The sequence below is a fragment of the Corylus avellana genome, chromosome ca5 (genome assembly GCF_901000735.1).
Source record: "Corylus avellana chromosome ca5, CavTom2PMs-1.0".
Classification (NCBI taxonomy): Eukaryota; Viridiplantae; Streptophyta; class Magnoliopsida; order Fagales; family Betulaceae; genus Corylus; species Corylus avellana.
This window is the reverse complement of record NC_081545.1, coordinates 29454157-29474507: the sequence shown is the minus strand read 5'-3', so window position 1 is coordinate 29474507 and position 20351 is coordinate 29454157. Positions and strand designations below refer to the sequence as shown.

General features: G+C 35.7%; 2 protein-coding genes and 1 non-coding gene across 3 annotated transcripts; 2 read left to right on the top strand and 1 right to left on the bottom strand.

Annotated features, from left to right (window-relative positions):
- The first annotated feature begins 732 nt into the window (after nt 1-732).
- Nucleotides 733-13370, top strand: LOC132181005 (uncharacterized). Its single transcript, XM_059594043.1, is given in 20 exon segments — nt 733-1313; nt 3460-3612; nt 4198-4376; nt 6773-6880; nt 7659-7829; nt 7929-8495; nt 8770-8844; nt 8954-9082; nt 9172-9246; nt 9345-9554; nt 9776-9928; nt 10024-10238; nt 10384-10501; nt 10604-10736; nt 10806-11004; nt 11082-11187; nt 11274-11414; nt 11506-11631; nt 11774-11888; nt 12627-13370. Coding segments are annotated over 20 exon segments (3549 nt in total). The 5' UTR covers nt 733-1114; the 3' UTR covers nt 13004-13370.
- Nucleotides 13371-14057: 687 nt separating this feature from the next.
- TRNAL-CAG (transfer RNA leucine (anticodon CAG)) lies at nt 14058-14138 on the bottom strand. Its single transcript has one exon. It is a non-coding gene; the product is annotated as a tRNA-Leu (tRNA).
- A 3563-nt stretch (nt 14139-17701) lies between these two features.
- LOC132181511 (non-specific lipid-transfer protein 2-like) lies at nt 17702-18309 on the top strand. The gene has a single exon (XM_059594763.1). It carries the CDS (start codon nt 17775-17777, stop codon nt 18063-18065), a length of 291 nt encoding a protein of 96 aa, XP_059450746.1. The 5' UTR covers nt 17702-17774; the 3' UTR covers nt 18066-18309.
- The last annotated feature ends 2042 nt before the right edge of the window (nt 18310-20351 follow it).

Genomic DNA, 20351 nt, shown 5'->3' with positions numbered 1-20351 from the left:
GCTGTCTGAGTCTGGGATCGTGTCACTATCTTTCGGGGCGTCTTCACACATTTATCAATTCGAGTCTTCCTCATATACCCCCGGACATTATAGTCTACATCAGTTGTTTTTCAGCCTGTTTTTAGGGTGGCAGAGCTACCCTAAAACCGCTATTGGGGGTGGCCGGTCCCATTAGTTTTGGGGGTGGATGAGCCACCCCTTGAACCACCCCAAATTTTTTTTTAAAATTTTTTTGTAATATATATATATATATATATATATATATATATATATATTTTTTTTTTTTTGAATTAGATTTTTTATTATTAGATTTTATATTCTTTAAACAACTCAAAGAGTCAAATATAATCTCAACTTTTTTTGTTTTTTTCTAGATATTCACAATTTTAAATTTAGTTAAATAAAATAGAAAAAAAATTGTAAACCCAAACGAAAAACATTTATTGTTTTTAAATTTCAGGTGTTACACCACCCGGTGTGAGTGAACAGTACTCACACCGGTGCGGTGTGTGGACAGTAGACCCAACACCTAAGTCTCATCCTGCAAATGGGCTCAACTGTTTAAGAAGTGGTTTTTATTTTTTTGTTTAATCTATATGCTGGCCAAAAAATGCTCCAAAATTACATTTAACAGCAATTAGTTAATGCCGGTCCCGTCGAAAGTTCAACCGTTATCCTTATTCGCTGAATCGCAGTACACTAAAAAGGCATAGCCTAGCCACACGCTAAACAGATCTGACCTTTCCCGGGATCAGGAAATGAATCTGAAAGGGGGGCCATAATTCTGCCTCATCCAGACCATCAATTTCCCTTAATAGAAAAATTTAAAGTCAGCACAATCCAACAGTCAATATTCTGTCACCAAGTCAGCGGCTGTTACTGATTATAGCTAACCATGAAGCCTTACGCGGATGCATAGCAGCACAACCCCGTTCCCCCTCCTCCAACTACCCGAGCACACACAAAAGCCCTGTGGACATTTTTGCTGTACAAACACACAGAGATCTAGCTCAAGAGCTTCGTCAATTTTCCAATGGCGACGGAGAGAGAGAGAGATTAGGGTTTGGATATATCAATCTGATATATATATATAGAGAGAGAAAGAGAGAGTGAGATGGATGTGGAGAGGTCGTCGCTGTGCAATTGCGCGGTGAACTTTCTGTTGGAGGAGAGGTACTTGTTGACGGCATTCGAGCTCCTCCACGAGCTCCTCGACGATGGCAGAGACGCCCAGGCGATTCGCCTCAAGGAATTCTTCTCTGATGCCTCTCAGTTCCCTCCCGACCAGATCTCTCGCTTCAGCTCTTTACGAGGTTCTCTCTCTCTCTCACTCTCTCTCTCCCTCTCTCTCTCTCTCTCTCTCTCTCTAAATGAAGATTGGTTTAATTGGGGTGTCCATTTTTGAGAATAGATTTGGAAGTTTGAGAGAATTTGATTTAATTGTAGTTCAATATGTATGATATTGGTTCCTTTGTTACTGAGTTACTGGTAGCTTTTTCGATTCTATTTGGAGGTCAATTTTATGTCTTGGGATTCGGAGAATCGATAAGGATTAGATTTGTCCTAAACAAATGCATGCCATTTTTCAAGTCAAATTGCGGCGTTGAGAAATTTGCGATACAGAAAACATCCAGTTCTTGACGTTTAATTATAATGTTCAGAAACATTTAGAAAAATGATCAATCAAGAAACAGCTCTTGCTCCATTTCGTTGTTGAGGAAGGCAATGAGACTGAGAGCTTGGATCATAATTATTTGGTTCATTGCTGTGGCGGAGACTGAACCTATCAATTGATTCTAAGAAGATTATTCGACTTGGCTAAAGATATCCTTTTAGTTACTCTCAGTTGAAATGACATAAAACATTCAATCCGATTATGATTTTTGTCTTCATTTTTCTCAGTCTCCAGATCTAGCGTATACAGAAGTCTACTAGAGGAACAACGTGGTGCTTTCTTTAGGATTCATGAAGGAATCCCTAAGTCAATGTCTAGGAAAATTATATTAATGTGAGTGAGATACGCATCCACTGATGCATATTTCTGCCTAATGGTTTTGGCACATTCAATATTTTTTTATTGGTGGCGCCATTTCAAATTTAGGTTCACATATTGGCTAGAACCAAGAAAGAAAATAAGGAAAGAGAATAACTTTATCCACTAGATCACTGAGATTTACTTACACTTCATCGTACAAAGTTAATGGCCTTCCAATTACAGTGGTGGTAGGAAATGTTGCGACGTATTCTTTGAAGTATAGTAGGTGCCTAGGTGGAAACTTGAGAAATATATAATTGTAAAATGCATTGTGGTCAGAGGAGCTAGTAAGATTCTATGTCACGTTGTATCATGTCTTGTATATGTAGTAAATTTGTTAACTGCTATAAAATAGGAAGACTTACATGGTATGGTTTGATAATGCTCATATTTATGTGTTCTCTTGTATACTTCCTGTGTACTAGAGTTGAGCCCCTCTGCGGTTTTTGATATATATTGCATTACTCATCAAAAAAATAAAAAAATAAAAAGATAATGCAATAAAAACTGGTAAAAGGCAGATATCATGTTAAGTTTTACCTGATCATCAACCAGAAAAACATTTAAGGCTGTGACTAACATATTTCCTCCAACTAGAGCCTAATGTATTTCTAGGGAAGTGTCACTTACTAAGAAGAAAAGCAGGATTCATTGTTTTATGCAGTTTTCTGCAGCCCAGCAGCACAATGTAATGCAGGGTCTTAACATTTCCAGGATTTATTTTTTCAAAGAGCCTAAGTTACATCTTAAAGGATTTATTAAAGAAAAAAATAAATAGATACACAGGATGAGTATACTTTATCCTCTCAAGAAGCTTAAACCAAAAAATTTAAGAGAGCAATGAACTCCAAGAAAGAATCACAATTTATGCTACCTAAAGCATGCAGCCATCAAATAATGAACACAGGAAAATGGCTTGGAGTGAATTTGTATTCTGCTCTACGTTGTTTAAAGAATGATTATCCTTGCCCCTCCAGGTTTTCCACATGAACAACGAGGAACATGATTGGTGTAATACATTAATATGCATTCCACCTTTGAATAATTTGTTTCTCGGTGGTCGTTGCTGATACCATTAGTTCATTAGTTGGAATATTTAATCATGCTTTTCATGCCCCTCCAGGTTGTCCACGTGAACAAGAGGAATATGATGGGTGTAATACATTAATATGCGTTCCACCTTTGAATCACTTGTTTCTTAGTGGTCGTTGCTGATACCATTAGTTCATTAGTTGGAATATTTAATCATGCTTTTCTTGGTCTCGTTGAAAATTAAAATTTGGTTATGCAATGAATGCACCTTTAGATGATTCTGGTTCATGCTTGAATCACAAATTAAAATTCCAAATTTAATTTTATGTTTCTTCATTAAATTCAGAACATGACTGATTCTCTTCTTTTCCTCTTTCATTATTGAAATGCAGTTGCGGACCCTCAGAGTTTGCTAGAAGAGAAAGAAGCAATAGAAGAAAAATTAGCAATCAGTGAGTATGAGCTTCGTTTAGCCCAAGAGGACATCTTGAAATACAAGGCTGAATTACAGAAGAAAACAGAGATACCCCTGGATGAATTGAGTGGTAATTTCTCATGTGTACATGATGTTTTTAACTGATGTTCTTTTGTACGTTTCAGACAGATTTTTCTGTATTATGTTCAATTATATGGTTTGTCATGATAATATCCTACATGTGCACTGCATTCTATCTGAAAGAGTCCATGTTTTTTAGTTATTTAATCAATGAAGCCATATGTTTATGATGAGCTACCAAATATATCCAGTGCATTGGCTATGAGTTTATTGCATAAAATAGTAAGGATGCTTATTTCTCTGTTTTTGTAAATTGCAATGAATAAATTGACAACTATGCTTGTATTTATATGCTGGAATTCAATTTTTCATCACCATGCTACACAATGTCCTGGAGACTAACACCCATGTTTGCGCCCTTGTTACCATTAGGTGACAGTTGTTTTTGTCTAAACCCAATAAAGCAACTGTTAAATAGTGTCATATTGAAGATCAACAGTTGAATGTACTCCTCCTAAATAATCAATTGCTAATCAATTGCTAAGTACTGTCATTTACTTATCATGTTTGTTTTTTACTTATGAAAAAACTACTGTCATTTTAACGATTCTTTCTATCTTGGATGCTTTTGCAGAGTCAAATATAAATGTTTCTGTAAATAATGGACCAGAATTTCAATGGAAAACGAGAAATGTTTCCTTCTCTGATTTGGGCCCTTTGAAGGATAATGAACGTCGAGATCTTAATTGTGCTGTAAAGGAATATTTACTTATAGCAGGGTATCGGCTCACTGCAATGACATTTTATGAAGAGGTATGCAAGACTGTTAACGCTCCCTATGTATTTGCTTTCTCTCTCTTCCTTTGTTCAATTTGTTTCTGAAAAGGATGACTTCTTTCTTTCTTATTGACATATGCATATGTGTTTTCTTTTTCCTAGTTGTTTTCTTCTAATTTCCTTAAATTTTCTTATCAACCTATTTCAATCACCATTAGAATATTGTTTCTAGAGTTACCTGGAACATGCTATGTTCGAGGTCGTGATACAGGTACAGGGATGTGGCATGCTTGTATACCCGGTTATGGGGCTAGGCTTATGAGCTTCACTATTTCGGGCTGTGGCTCGCATTAGAACGTTCCTTTGGGTCCTTTGGCAATGATATGCATATATGTATTTGTACACACGTGCACATATGTATGCACATTCTTATATATAGATACAAATGCATGTATAAACAAGTAAAATTCATCAATAACAATTAAGCTTCTTTTTTTTTTTTTCTTTTTTTTTTGTGGTTGTTTTTTTTAGTTTCCTTTGAGTTTGGACCATGATATTGGCATGCTCCTATACCTGGTACAAGGTACATTGGGCCTAGTGTAACACCCCAGTCTCATATTGAGAAGATGAGAAGAAGCCCACATAGAGTGTGTGGTTTATAAGATAGTTATGGGTGCTAAGTTTCACATTGCTTAGTTACTAGGTGAAATTGGGCTTTATAATGAATTCTAGGGAAGCTCCAAACTGACTAGTCCTTTTGGAGTAATAGCGCAAATGTGGCTAGCGTTTTTTCCTAGGTTGTTACAAATGGTATTAGAGCTACCTAGTAATGCCAGGTCATGTGGTACTGGAGCACTACATGACGTGGCCATGTCGAGGATGTCAGGAATTTAAGAGGGAGAGTTTGTAACACCCCTGGTCCCATATTGGGAAGATGAGAAGAAACCCACATAAAGTGTGTGGGTTATAAAGATAGTCATGGGTGCTAAGTCCCACATTGCCTAGTTACTAGGCGAAACTGGGTTTTATAATGAATTTTAGGGAAACTCCAAATTGACTAGTCCTTTTGGGGTAATAGCGCAGATGTGGCTAACTCTTTTCCCTAGGTCGTTACACCTAGGGTTAGAAGGTTCACTATCTCGGGTTGTGGTTAGCATTAGAATGACTCTTTGGGTCACTTTGGTAAGATATGCTTGTATGTACATATGCACATATATACACTTTTGTATATATACACACATAAATTAATCAATGAAAAATAAGAGTTCTTTTTCCTAGTTGTTTTTCTTCTAGCTTCCTTAATTTTTCTTGACAACTTTTGTCAATCACCATTGGAAGGCTGAAACAATCGGATGTAATGCATTTGCAGGCTGTCTTGCCAGCCTGGCAAGAGAAAAACATGCATTTAGCTATGTATGCATTTGTATGTGCTTTTTTCTTTCTTTTTATTTTTTTATTTAAAAAAAAATCTCAGGATGATTTGAGATTACCAGGAACAATGTATTTTTGGGTTCATGATATGGGTATAGGAATTTGGCATGGTCCAATACTCGGTGTGGGTTACATTGGGGCCAGGCATACAAGGTTCCCTATTCGGGGTTGTGTTTACATTAAAATGCTTATTTGGTCGCTTTGGTATGATATGCAAAATGTAGATATACACATATGTACCCATTTTTTATAGATATATACGCATGTACAAACATAAAAAACTAATCAATGACAAATCTTTATCTCTTTTAATTTTTATTTTCCCCATGTTTTATGGTTTCTTTTACAATATTTTGGGAATTGGAACATGGTAGTACTAGTACCACGAATTAATATGCATAATCTGCTTTACAAATCATAGGGTGGGTACAAGAATTTGGTAACACTGCCATGACTTTATTCAAACAAGTATTTATTTATTTATTTCTTTAGAAAGATTCATAAAAGTCCATAAGAAGTGGTTTTTATATGATTGTATCTTATTTTTAGGATTAATTACACTTAGCCCCATTAATTACCACTCATTTACATGGTGCTCCCCACGAACTACCAACTATCACACTCAACCAGATTTAACTGCCAGTCGATGGTAAAAAGAACTCTTGTAGTAGCTCAATTCGTTAAAGCTGACAGAAAAACACATGTTACATGCATGCTCTTTTTTTCTGTGAAATCAAGAAAATGCTCTCAAATAAAAAAGTAAATTTAAGGAAAATAAAAGGAGCATATGAAAAAGTTCATATCAGGCAGGATATGTGATTTGCAGCTGCTGATTGCAGTAAAGATGGCACTGGAAACTATCTCGTATGTTAATTTCTGACTTGTTTGTTGCCACACTGCATATATAAAACCTCTAATCATGTCACATATGTATGATTGTCAATTAATTGTGCATCTAATCTCAAAAATATTATCATAACCTGTCAATATTTTCACTTCAGGTCACAGATCAGAACCTAGAGGTTTGGCAGAATACACCTGCATGCGTACCAGATGCTTTACGACATTATTATTATCAGTATCTTTCATCCACTACAGAGGCTGCTGAGGTATTCCCTGAGACATTTAGGCAAGTCACTTCTTATGTACTTTCAAAGAGATTATGATAAATGTCTGTAGCCCTTTGCATTGTTTTAATTTATTGCATTTCACCAAGCTCCACTAGACTTGATGATCTTAGACTTGTTGAAAGATCATCACCTGCAATCCACTTTGGCTTTCTTACAGGAGATCTCCAGTGTGCTTGATAAATATTATGCTGCTAACGGGAGTATAAATGGGTTCATGAATGAAATTGAACTTTTCATCATTGCAATTTTGATTAATAAAACAATGTCGCATTGCGCCCATGAAGACATTTTTATCTGCACTCTTAATTTGTTTAGACATAAGAATGGAGCTGTTGACCTGAAAGTGCACAGATACATCAATGTATCAATTGGCATTGACCATCGTGGTTCAATATATCTGTCAAGATTTGGATATGTAGTCTGGTAAAGCACCATTCCTAAAACTAGCATTCTTTCATTAGATTGGTAATATGCAAATTGTGATCTACATCCTTGAAGTCATTGCAGTCTTATCCTTAAGAGTTGTGAATTTTGCCCATATTTTCGTTGCTATTTATTTTGCCAATTGCTGTTGCGCAGAGTGGTTTTTCTTCTTTTTCTAAATTTTCCTTTGATTGAGACATTATTGTGAAAGATACTCGATCCCTATGTTGTAAATACTTAGGTTGCATCATTTGATGTATCTTGAAGCTCTTTCAAATTTCTGTTTGCTCTGAACTGTGGATAATGACAGTGCACGGTGCACCTTGTGCTGCAGGAGAAAATTGCCATGCTTCGAGAAAATGCGTCATTGCTAAAAGAAAAAGAGAGGCTTAATCATGAAAAGGAGTTGTTATTAAAGAACAGAGACTTGGCTGAAGGTCAAATAAGTGCATTAACTAAATCCTTAGAAGCTCTTCAGAAGGATCTTAAAGACAAAGAGAACCTGGTACTTTTCCCTCACTGCGCTAAATTCTAGGACAGCTGTCTAAACAATAATGATACTCAACTACACGAGAGAACAATTTGATGATTTCTTGACTTTCAGGTACATGATTTGAAGCAGTCCTTGGAGCGCCAGCGGAAGGAGCTGAATGATTGCAGAGCTGAAATCACTGCACTGAAAATGCACATAGAAGGATCTCATTGGGGACGGAATTTGATAGCTGGTGATGTTGATCATGTGCAATCCCAACCATTAGAAAAATACAAGGAAGAAATAATATCACTGCAGATGGAAATAGAAGGTTTGAAAGCGAAAAACATTAGTTCTGATTCTGTAAATTCCGTCAATTCTGAGAAAGAATCTGCACAGACAGAAGAGAAAGTTTTCGAGATACTTGAAGATAAAAGCATAATATCTCATCCAGTTGATGCATCATCCGGAGTTGTAGATAATAAAGTTGCTCAATTACAGGCTACTCAAATTGTGGATGACAACATGGATAAATCTAAGGAAGTTTCACAAGAGTTTGTACTTAGTCCGTCAAATGATAATGATGCTTTGGAAAACATTGAAAATGTTTCCAAACATAATGGTGAACCGCGATCAGAAGAAAGCAGGCTACTTTTAAAATCAGACGATTCATCTGGTGAAGTTGTTCCCGAAAATATGGCAAGTTCATTTTACTCTTGTATAAGGGCATTATACAGTCTTTCCCTATAGCTCAGCCAGAAAAAGCTGCAGGGGTTTGGGGTGGATTCTTATTTGTAATAATGTCACAGTGCAATCTTAATTTTCTTGATGGGGCCGACCCTCCATTTAAATACAAAACTTTGAATTTGCATCACTCCCCTATCTCCCCAAAAAATGAAAAGAAGAATTTACATATGCTTGTATGGTGGAATTTTATTGTACTCCGTATCTGACATTTATTATGCTTCAACAGGGCTTAGGAACCATACAGATCTTGGCAGATGCCTTGCCTAAGATTGTACCTTACGTCTTGATCAACCATCGCGAGGTTTGCTTTTGAGCAATTTTTATTTTTTTATTTTAAACTTACAATTTATCTCTGTATTTTTCCAAATGAAGTGTTCTATTTATAATGTATTGGTGTTATTTATCTACAGGAGCTTCTTCCACTGATAATGTGTGCGATTGAACGCCATCCAGATAGCAGCACCAGAGATTCCTTGACCCACACATTGTTTAATTTAATCAAACGCCCAGATGAGCAACAGAGACGAATTATAATGGATGTAGGTTATTGCTTGAGGAATTAAATTTGTGTTGTAAGTCAGATATACTGCTAAAAGCATGATGTTTAATCTATTCGACTCTGTTTCAGGCATGCGTTGACCTTGCTAAGAATGTTGGAGAGATGAGAACAGAAACAGAATTGCTTCCCCAGTGCTGGGAACAAGTAAGTTTTTCCTTCTCGATGAATAGATCTTATTTTACCAATTCTGTTGCTTTTACCTCAAGGAATAGGTACTCATTCATTTCTTTCATGCATTGCAGATAAATCACATGTATGAGGAGCGTAGGCTGCTTGTTGCTCAATCATGTGGAGAGCTTGCAGAATTTGTACGGCCTGAGATTCGTGATTCTCTTATTTTATCTATTGTGCAACAACTGATAGAAGATTCTGCAACTGTTGTCCGGGAAGCTGCTGCTCATAATCTCGCTTTGCTGCTTCCGCGCTTTCCAAATGTGGATAAATATTTCAAGGTCAGCCTCACTAAATATGCTTCGAGGCAGTCATGGAGAAGAATTCTGACTTGACAGAATTGGCTGCAATGTAAGCTCTAGAACAGGTTGATGACACATGGTCTAGGGAATGGAGCCTTTTCCCCTTAACATAATACGATGGCTTACAAGAGAAAGAAGCTATAAAATGAAAAAAGAAAAAAAAAATGGTTTCTCCAATAATTTATTTTGTTTGTTGATAGGTGGAGGAGCTCATGTTCCAATTGGTCTGTGATCCTTCTGGAGTAGTGGTGGAAACTACACTCAAAGAACTACTTCCTGCAGTAATAAGTTGGGGAAGTAAATTAGACCATGTTTTAAGAGTTTCACTTTCTCATATTGTGAGCGCTGCTCAGGTATGCTTCTTTCTTACCATTTCTTACTTGTTAGTGAGGACTCTTTGATTTGTGCTTTATAATACCTTTTCTCCTGTACTTTCCTAATGTTGCAGCGCTGTCCACCTCTTTCGGGGGTTGAAGGGTCTGTGGAGTCACATCTTCATGTTTTGGGAGAAAGAGAGCGCTGGAATATTGATGTTTTGCTAAGAGTGCTGACAGAATTGCTTCCTTATATGTGCCAGAAAGCACTCGAGACATGCCCATTTTCTCCTACTCCTGAAACAACAGGAACAGCATTTTCAACCTCATTGCTTGAATTGTATGCAGGGTAAGCTCCGCCCCTTTTATTTGTTTTATAAATACATTTTTTCGTTCAGTTGTTACATAACCTTATATCTGTAGATAATATCATTATTTCATTTGAGAGTCTTCCTTTGGTCATATTTGGTTCTGAGTCATTTAATATATGATAGGGGACATGTTGAATGGCCTGCATTTGAATGGATGCATGTTGACTGCTTTCCAGACTTGATTAAGCTAGCATGCTTGTTACCTCAGAAAGAAGATAGTTTACGAAATCGAACTACAAAGGTATCAATTTGTACCCTTTAAGGCTGTTCATGTTTACAATTTGTCTTAATGATGAGAGTAGTGCTCTTCCAGTTTTTATTAATCTATATATTGGTAATGCAGTTTTTGTTGGCTCTTTCTGAACGATTTGGGGATTCTTATCTCACACACATAATGCTGCCTGTATTTTTGGTAGCGGTTGGAGATAATGCTGATTTGACATTTTTCCCTTCCGGCATCCAATCGAGAATAAAGGGTAATGGATCTTAACACATTACTGTTCTTTCACATCATTGTGAGATCTTTGACTGTTGCTTGATTACAGGTTTGAGACCAAGAACTGCTGTGGCCGAGAAACTTGCTATTATGTGTGTCCTACCACTACTCTTGGCAGGTGTTTTGGCTGCTCCTAACAAGCGTGGGCAATTAGCAGAGTACTTGAGAAAGCTGTTAGTTGAAGGTAGCATGGAGGAAAGTATGCCAACAAAGCGCAATGAGATTGTCAATGCTGTCCGTTTCCTTTGGTTCGTATATCAAAATCACTTCAAAACGAAATTTTTGTAATTCATTGTGTGAGTGATAGGTCGTTTCCATAATGCAGCACATTTGAAGAACATCATGGTATGATATTTAACATTCTATGGGAAATGGTTGTGAGCTCCAACATGAATATGAAAATCAGTGCTGCCAATTTGTTGAAATGCATTGTAAGCATACTCACTTTATGAATTCAAAATATCAAGGTGCATCTGACATTAAGATTGTGACTTCTGTAATTACATATGTTTAATAGGTGCCATATGTTGATGCAAAAGTTGCTTCTGCTCACATTTTGCCTGCCCTAGTTACTCTGGGCTCTGACCAAAACCTGAATGTGAAGTATGCAAGCATTGATGCGTTCGGAGCTGTGGCCCAGCATTTTAGAAATGATATGGTATCATTCTTTTTTGTCTCTTCAATTGACATTGGCCTTGTTAATGGAGCAGTTTTAACGCATGTGGCTGATCAAACTTCGATATTCCTAGATTGTTGATAAGATACATGTACAAATGGATGCTTTTCTTGAAGATGGATCTCATGAAGCTACTATTGCTGTAGTTCGTGCACTGGTGGTCGCTGTACCACATACAACAGAAAGATTACGAGATTATATCCTCAACCTTCTTCCTTTAGAAGAAGATTATTCTTTAGACTTCTCATTTAATGTTTTGAATTAGATATATAACTTTCCTAGTTTCCTTCTAATATCAAGTGAATGGATTACGCTGTTTGTTTCTTTAACATGATATACATCTTTTGTCCAAGATTTTCCAACTCTCAGCCATGCCAAATTCTGCAAGTGATGTCTTGCGTCGCCGTGAGAAAGCCAATGCATTTTGTGAGGCAATCCGTGCTCTGGACGCTACAGGTTTGCTTCCTTTTTTTTTTTTTTTTTTTTGGGAAGACCGCATTTATGTTCTTCTTATGTCCTTTACCTTCACCACTTTGAAATATATTGCCAGTCATGAACTTCAACTCAAGGTTGATTGCACATGATATTGAGTTATATGCTCTAGTGATATGGTTGCTCCGTAGAAGTTGGTTGAGTGTCTATGTTTTGCTTATTTATATGTTTCTGTTGGATGTTTGGGCAAATAATTAGTAAAAAATATCACAGAACTTGTATGGTTTCTGTCAAGTAAGAAATGACTGGTTCATCTAAAATTTTGGGACAGATGACAGATGTTTGTTTCTAGCATGTGTAATCTAATAAAATCTCATGAGTTTCTTAGATCTTTGCCTCAATGGTCTACAATTTGACCCAGAACCATTATATGTGGTTGTCAATTAGCTTTTTGTGGACTATCCGTTTGAGAAGAAGTGGCTAAGACATGGACCAATATATGGACTCTAGTATGAGAACTAGGTGTGAGTTCTATAAAACATTTGATGTCTTTTTAAGAACAGAAAACAAATAGCAAAAGAAGAATTTTAACAATGGAGCCTAAGCATTTTGGGTAATGAGTGACTATTATTTGTTCCTTTTCAAATGTTTTTATCAGTGGCTGTTGATGTATTTGTGATTACTTGTATAATCTCAACTACTTCACATGCTATATGTATGATGCCCGTAGGAGGCTGAATTTCATCTTTGCTTGAGTTGCAGATCTCCCAGCAACTAGCGTTAGAGACTTCCTCTTACCTGCCGTTCAGAACCTGTTAAAAGACTCGGATGCGCTTGATCCAGCACACAAGGAAGCCCTTGAAATCATAATGAAGGAAAGATCAGGTGGAACTCTGGAGACAATCAGTAAGGTGGTGAATGCCCATCTTGGCCTTGCCTCATCAGTGAGCAGTTTCTTTGGTGAGGGTGGGCTGTTGGGCAAGAAGGAAACTGCAGAGCCACCGCAAGAGCTAGCTGAGTCCCCTAGGCCGGTGTCACCGTTGCCCGTAGAGGACACTAGATTCAGGCGTATCATGAGGGGCAATTTCACAGACGTGCTTAGGCCAAAGTAAAGAGCCAAGAGGAAACTTGAAGATTAAATTTCCCTATCAGTGGTCCAGGGAGAGATTTTGTTTTTTAGGAAACTCAGAACCAAAGACGATGTCCGGGGATTAAAAAAAAAAACTCCTAATATGTTAGATGAAGTGGTTTTTCCTCCCCAATTTACGAGGTCGTGATTGATCGAAGACAGGAACTCTCTTATTTTTTATTCTTTTGCTGGTTTCGTTGAGGTACAGCGAAGGGGGTACCGGCCTGTAGATTGTATGCTGCAATTTTGATGTGGTTGCGTACCGCGTATAGCACCAAATCATATGAACTTGATTTTAAGCTTGTTGGCCATACCATAAACTCAAATATTCTTAGGCGTTCGGTTTATATAGAAGCAGATTGCTTTCATTTCTCATATATCCAACTTAACCTCAATTTTCTGTTTGTTTGTTCTTCTTTTCAAAGAAAACCATTCACCAAGCTAGAATTCAACCATGAATAAGCTTCTCACTTTCATTCTTAAAAACATCTCCTTATATTTTCAACATGATAATCTAACCAGATATGTCATAGCTTTTCAGTTTTCACCAAAGTCAAACTTGACAAAGGCAAGAAACCTGTATTTTATTTCTATATTGATTTTCCAGTAATCTTGGACTAGTAGGACATTCTCAATAATTTTCTTGAGTTGAGTCTATTGGCCAAACTGTTGACAATTAATTTATAAGTTGATATCAACAAAATCAAGATATAGGTCTAAATCAATCAATCGTTCTAGCTAACAGAGTTGTAGACATTTGGAACCGAGGTAATTATGTCAGTATCAACTTCTCTCAACAGATAACTGGAGTTCAAAACAGAGAGAATCACTTTGAAAAATAGATGGGATAATCAATAGGTTCGATTTTAATGTCTCAAAAGAAAGATGAAAGAAAAACAAAGCTTCTCTTTATCAAAAAAAAAAAAAAAAACTCCATTGGAATTGGCTCCTACCGAATTAAATGAAGTGTGTGTTGTAAAAACAAACTGAGATTTATTGTAAATAATTATCTGCTATTTGATTTATATTTGGTAATTAGTTTGGAGGACCGTAAAAACTAAGAATGTCAAGAATGGGATTCGAACCCATGCCCTTTCGGACCAGTACCTGAAACTGGCGCCTTAGACCAACTCGGCCATCTTGACTTTTTGTTGACGTTGTCTTTCAAAAATTATATTTATCATATTTACTTGTCCGTTCACCACATATTGATCGGATGTGCTTTGGCTTTATCCTCGTACATTTTTATCCCACAACTATCCCACAACGCTAGTTTCAAACAACTTTTGAATTAATTTTTATTAAAATAAAATATAAAAATTAGTTAAAATTGTCACGTCAGCATTGTGAAATAAAAATGTGTATATAGCATTCGTCTTCATAATCCTACTACAGGCATAGAGGATTACAACAAGCTAAAACTGATCCAGGAAACCGGCAATTTACTTCATCTACAATTGCATTCTCTTTCTCTGTTTTCATAATGAAGTAATAGGCCAGCACTAGAATGAAGAATGTGTACTTTGGTGCAGAGAGCATTAATTAAGCTTGTTTTGGTAACACTGCCGACAGGAAATATATATTATGATACATGGTAACTACTGAAAAATGGCATGTGGAATTTTTTTTTTTTTTTTAAAAAAAAAATTAAATTAAATGAGAAGTAGAGTGGAGTAAAAATTGAACTCAAAATTGTTTTAATATTATGATAAATTATTATTTAAACATTGATTAATCTCTATTAGAATTGAATCGAGAATCACAGTCCGTAAATTGGCTTTTTATTTTTGGATGAGAAAATAATAATAATAATAATATAGGGGTGATATAGAATTCAGCTTTGATTTATCAATATTCGTTGTCCTAAAGCAGTATTGCATGTAAAATTTTGCATTTTTATCAATCTAGTTTATTATTATTATTATTATTATTATTATTAAGAAGAAGAAGACGTTTAAATCTATAGCCATCAAGTGGACAGGAAAATATGAACAACATTTATATGATTGATTGAATCACCAGTTGGACAGCAACAACATTAAATTTTACTTGTATGATTGATTGAATCACCGGGTGGAGAGGAAAATGCACCACTTTTTTTTATTTTAGAGATTAATTGTTAAATCATTACTTATTCTAAGCTTTTATGGTTATAGAAAAATAGAAAAATATAAATTTAATCAATATTTTAATATTCATTCTCATATGTGAACTCTTTTTTAATTAATAAAGCTCAATAAGCAAAATTTTAATTTAAGTAAAAGTAAATTGACAGTAAGGTTCGAAAAAGTTATGCTTATAAAAATAATAATAATAATAATCATTTAATCGATATTTTAATATTAGTAGAGATGTCCAGACTGTCGGCAAACTAGTACGTGGGGATTCAGTCATGATCATAATCAATGATGGCGGCTTGTAGGTGGTGAGAGAATGATGCTCATTGTCACCTAAATAGACAATGACACAACTTCCTAGCGTGCGTAGTTCACGCACGCCGGTGTCCCCAATATCATTACTCTAGAAAGTTGTGTCATTGTTCTTTTAGGTGACAATGAGCATCATTCTCTCACCATCTACAGGTCGCCACCATTGATTATGATCATAACTGAATCCCCACGTACTAATTTGCTAATAATGACGTAACTTCCTCAAGTAATGATATTGGGGACACCGCCCGGTGTCCTCAATGTCATTACTCCAACTCCCTGATACCGAAGGAAGGTGCCAGACAATTCAGGCTAATAAAGCCTCTTCAATCTCCTTTAAACCAACTTCAATGAATTGAAACAGCAATAAAAAATAATAATAATAATAAAAAGAGACTAAAGTGACACCCCTTTGCTGACGAAATTTTTTCCAACAATTTTCTTATCCTTGATTCTCTGCCGAGATTTTTTTTTTTTGACCCTAAGAGCAAAGGTTAAAGGGTGATTGGATGTGGAAACAAAAGATTAATATTCCAAAAGGTTTGCAAACATTAAGTGGTGATTTTTAGCTTGGTTTAATGGTTTTCCTCAAAAGCTGGGTCCATTATCCGACAACTCTTTTAGTCATGACAACTAAATATTGTGCGTATCGCAATATTCAACATATATGTTGATTGCGATACGCACAATATAGACATGACAGTTATCTTAACTATGGTTTAGGAAATTGGATATTCTCTTTAATTAGTGGCTTATTGCTCTAAAAGGTATCTCCTTTGTGGCATCAATTTCTGGTTTGGTTTGAAAAATAACTTGTAGATCAATCACGCCACCAAAGAGAGGATCCAATTTCCTTGTAGGAAGGGCAGCGATGATGCCCATGTAGGAGGGGCACACAATTCGGACTATAACTACTCTTAGATTTAAAATTTTAAATGATATAACACCACGTACACGATTAAATACTATATAATAAAATATGTACCATAAAATTTATGATCCCTATTTTGTTTGAATGGTTGTAGAAGAAGAGGAAGTGGGGTGAATGAGTTGAAAACCATACTCTATGTGACAAGTGGCTTATTTTGATGTGCGATTATTTTTTAAAGTTGGTCATACCGACTCCCCAACAACATTCATCTTGCCGCAAAGTATGCACAATTTCTAATGTGTCACCTTCTACATGTTGGATCCCAGATCTCTTTCAAATTTTACCGCCTTCCATACTACCATGGCCTTAATTACTGTTGAATTGATGATTATGTTAAAAAATTCCTTCGTATTATTCTTCAAACTCTATGTAGCGTGATTAAACTCTTTCACCAAGTCTTGAGCGCATCTAACTAAATGAGAAGAGTGTATAAGATCGTCTTCGTTGACTACTGTATTTTTACATATCAAATTCTTCATCCTCTACTTTCTCCATATAGTTTTTCAAATAGACAAAGCAAATCATCTTCATTACTAGCTTGGATACTACTACATATTTCTTTTGCATTACATATATATATATATGCGCATACATCAATTTTCGACAGATAACTTCAAATAATATGGCCAATTAATGGTGTTGCTGCTAGCTAGCTTGCCAACCTACAAATAGGACAAAAGGGACCATGCACAAGCAATCTTTTCAAAGATTCTTCTTTGTTATTAAATTTCTCAAAACTAATCTATATCATGCTCACCAAGTTTATATGGTTAATTGATCAAGTTAATCCAATCTTATATGCTTAATTGTCTCAAACTTTGGCACTCTTGTCCTTCAAAAACACAATATACATAAAGTGGGTGGGATGCTTGAACTTGAAGGATATATATATATATATATATATATATATATATATATATATATATATATATATCGGATTCCTCATTATTATATATTGGAATTTTTAATAGAATTTTATTATCTTCCCTTTAATCCTTTCCCCAGAATGAATGGCCATATAAAATATTCAATAACATGGAGGTAATAAGCATATTTTTTAGGAGTGATTAATAAAATTAAATTTTGTTACGTAAAAGATATTTGTGAGTTAATCTGTCCATAATAAGAAAGGGATTAACGTACGGAAGAAGATAAGGTACTCAGGTTACCAGGAAACCAACAGCAAATGGGACAACCGTCTTGAATGGATGTAATGTTCCTGATTGATTAATAAGAATTGATCCATTGACACGTGTTACCGTTTGATGAACTGTGTCTCCGTCCAAATAAGGTGGGACCAAGCTGGTAAATATCGAAGCGGTGGACGCTTGTTATATATACTAGCAGTGTGGGATGGGTTGGATACACGCACCAATATTGCTAGATCTCTTTCATAGATAGGCCAGGCAACAGATTTGAGAATGAAGAAGGCATCTTGTGCTGCGCTTTTTGTGGTGGTGGTGGTAGCTGTGCTTCTATGCGAAGCAACGCCGACGGCAGAGGCAGTGACATGCACTCCGACGGAGTTGAGCCCATGCCTACCGGCCATCACGTCGTCGGCGAGGCCATCTAGCAGTTGTTGCAGCAAGTTGAAGGAACAGAAACCATGCCTCTGTGGGTACTTGAAAAATCCAAACCTCAAGCAGTATGTTAATTCTCCTGGTGCCAAAAAGGTTCTTAGCACTTGTGGTGTTCCCCTCCCTAATTGTTAATTAGCTAGCTGATCAAAACTTTACTATTGCCTTTGGACTACTCTGTACGTGTACTAAGAATATCAATAATTCTGAGTATTAAAAAAAGAAAAAAGAAAAAAAAAAATAGTATATATCAATAGTGAATAATGCAGTTCAGGAGAACTGGTCAAAACGAATGATTTCAAATGATGAAATCCTTTGTATGCTTTTATCTATATTTGAGTAATGAATAATGTTCTACTATGTATGGTACTTTATTGGACATGAATGGGCCTCTCTCTCTTTTTTTTTTTTTTTTTTTTTTTGGGCAAATACAGTAAAGGGAGATATATGATGAGGGCTCATTAAGATTATTAATCTGATTCAGTATACAAAATGGGAATGCTTCCAATCATGATCATTAATAGAGTGGAGATGATCCATCTACTTAATTATGTGCAGATAAATTGAGTGTTGCACTTGTTGATTTTGACAAAATCTTCCCCTTAGGCATTATGCCTTGGTTTGGGTGATGATATTCACCTCAGATGAAGTGAGAGCTTGGGGAGGTGGGAGGTAAAAGGCAATCGATTCTCTAAAGGCTAACGTGACAATGTTTATAGCCTTTTAGATAAATTATTATTTAAAAATATATATATTAAAAGACTAATAAAGAAATAAAAATGTAATATATAGCATTACTCTTGAATTTATATATAGGTGGTAAACTCAAACTCTCAATCATACACTTGGAAATTTTCTTGATAGATTTCTCCTAAGTTTCTCCATTTCCCACCTTCATTTTCGTAATCGTGTTAGGTAGGTTTATCGATGAGCAAGTGGCCGACATAATGTGAGAAAATTAAAATCCAATTTGATTGGTCGTGTTTATGAAAGTTAATTTTCTTTTAAGTCAAGAAAATATCTTTCTTTGTCGTGTGAAACGGTAGAAAGTAGAAACTTGTAATTCACATCCATGACAGGGACTTATGACATGTGTATTTTGTTTCATCCATAACATTGTCTGGTTTTTTTCTCCCTATTCAACGAAAGGTAGGGACCATCAACATTCAACCACGTACATTACGATGAGGGTTACGTAAGGCTACCTGGATGGAGCCAAACCACCGACAGTCTGAATCCCATTTAGCCATAAGAAATTTTTTTTAGCTTGAAAATCACTTTTTTGCCCTAAAAATAGTTTAAAATCGCTTGTTTTGGGAAAACTTGAAAATGATGTTTTTCTAAAAATCTTTTTAAGGCTTTTACGATAGACAAAAATTATATATTTTTCAAGGCAATTCTAAACAAGTTCTCTATACTTAAATTTGATACCAAAGGAATGTGACAATTAATCAATTCATGCTAATAAGGCCTCTTTGCCTTCAAATGACCTTCAAGGAATTCAAGCAACAATATTGAAACAGACAATTGTGACATTTGAGACCCACACTCCTTTGCCTTACATAATGAATGACATGACAATGTGGACAAGTCCAAGGGGTCCCTTCGCTCCATCTCCGCATGTAATTAGGCTAGTAAATAAGGGATAGAGACAATTCTTGGCACGTCCAAGGGGTCACTTTGCTCCATCTCCACTCGTAATCAGCCTATTGAATAGGGGATAAAGACAATTTTTAAAGTAATGGAGACAATTTTTGACACGTCCAAAGGGTCACCTCGCTCCATCTCCACCTGTAATCAGGCTAGTAAATAGGGGATAGAGACAATTTTTGACACGAATAATAAACTTAATAAAAAATTAACGGGTTATAGTTAATGAGTTTAACCTGTTTAATTAAATTGATCAGGTTAAAGTTAACTTATATCATCTTATATCTATATTTTGATATAACCTAAATTCAATAACGCGAAATTGGATCGCTACCCTTAAAATCAACCATTTCTAGAAGGGGAGTTTGAATTTGTGACCCGAATAGATCTAGAAGGTTCAATGGTTGGTTGTGAATACAAAAGATTCGAACAGGTTTGCAAACATGATATGGTCAGTACGTGTCAAATCTGTTTTCTTCACTCGGTGGCTTTTTGCCAGCTGTGAATGAATGATACATTTTTAATCTTCTCAGGACTGGATCTGACTTCAAGTCAATGCTTGAACGTGAAGAGTAGTTTCAATTTGGATCAGGATTTCCGGTAATGATCAAAAATTGTCCATCAGCTTTTTCTTAAATCTTGGTCATCTAATTTCATCAGGTAGCTACAATTTTCCGCGTGTCCTAACTAAAAATAAATAATAAAATATTATTTATTTTAAAAAAATATTATAAAACAAAATATTAAAATATTAAAATTAAAAATTAAAAA

Coding starts and splice junctions, on each gene's coding strand:
- LOC132181511 (XM_059594763.1), top strand. CDS start 17,775: ATGAAGAAGGCATCTTGTGCTGCGCTTTTTGTGGTGGTGGTGGTAGCT.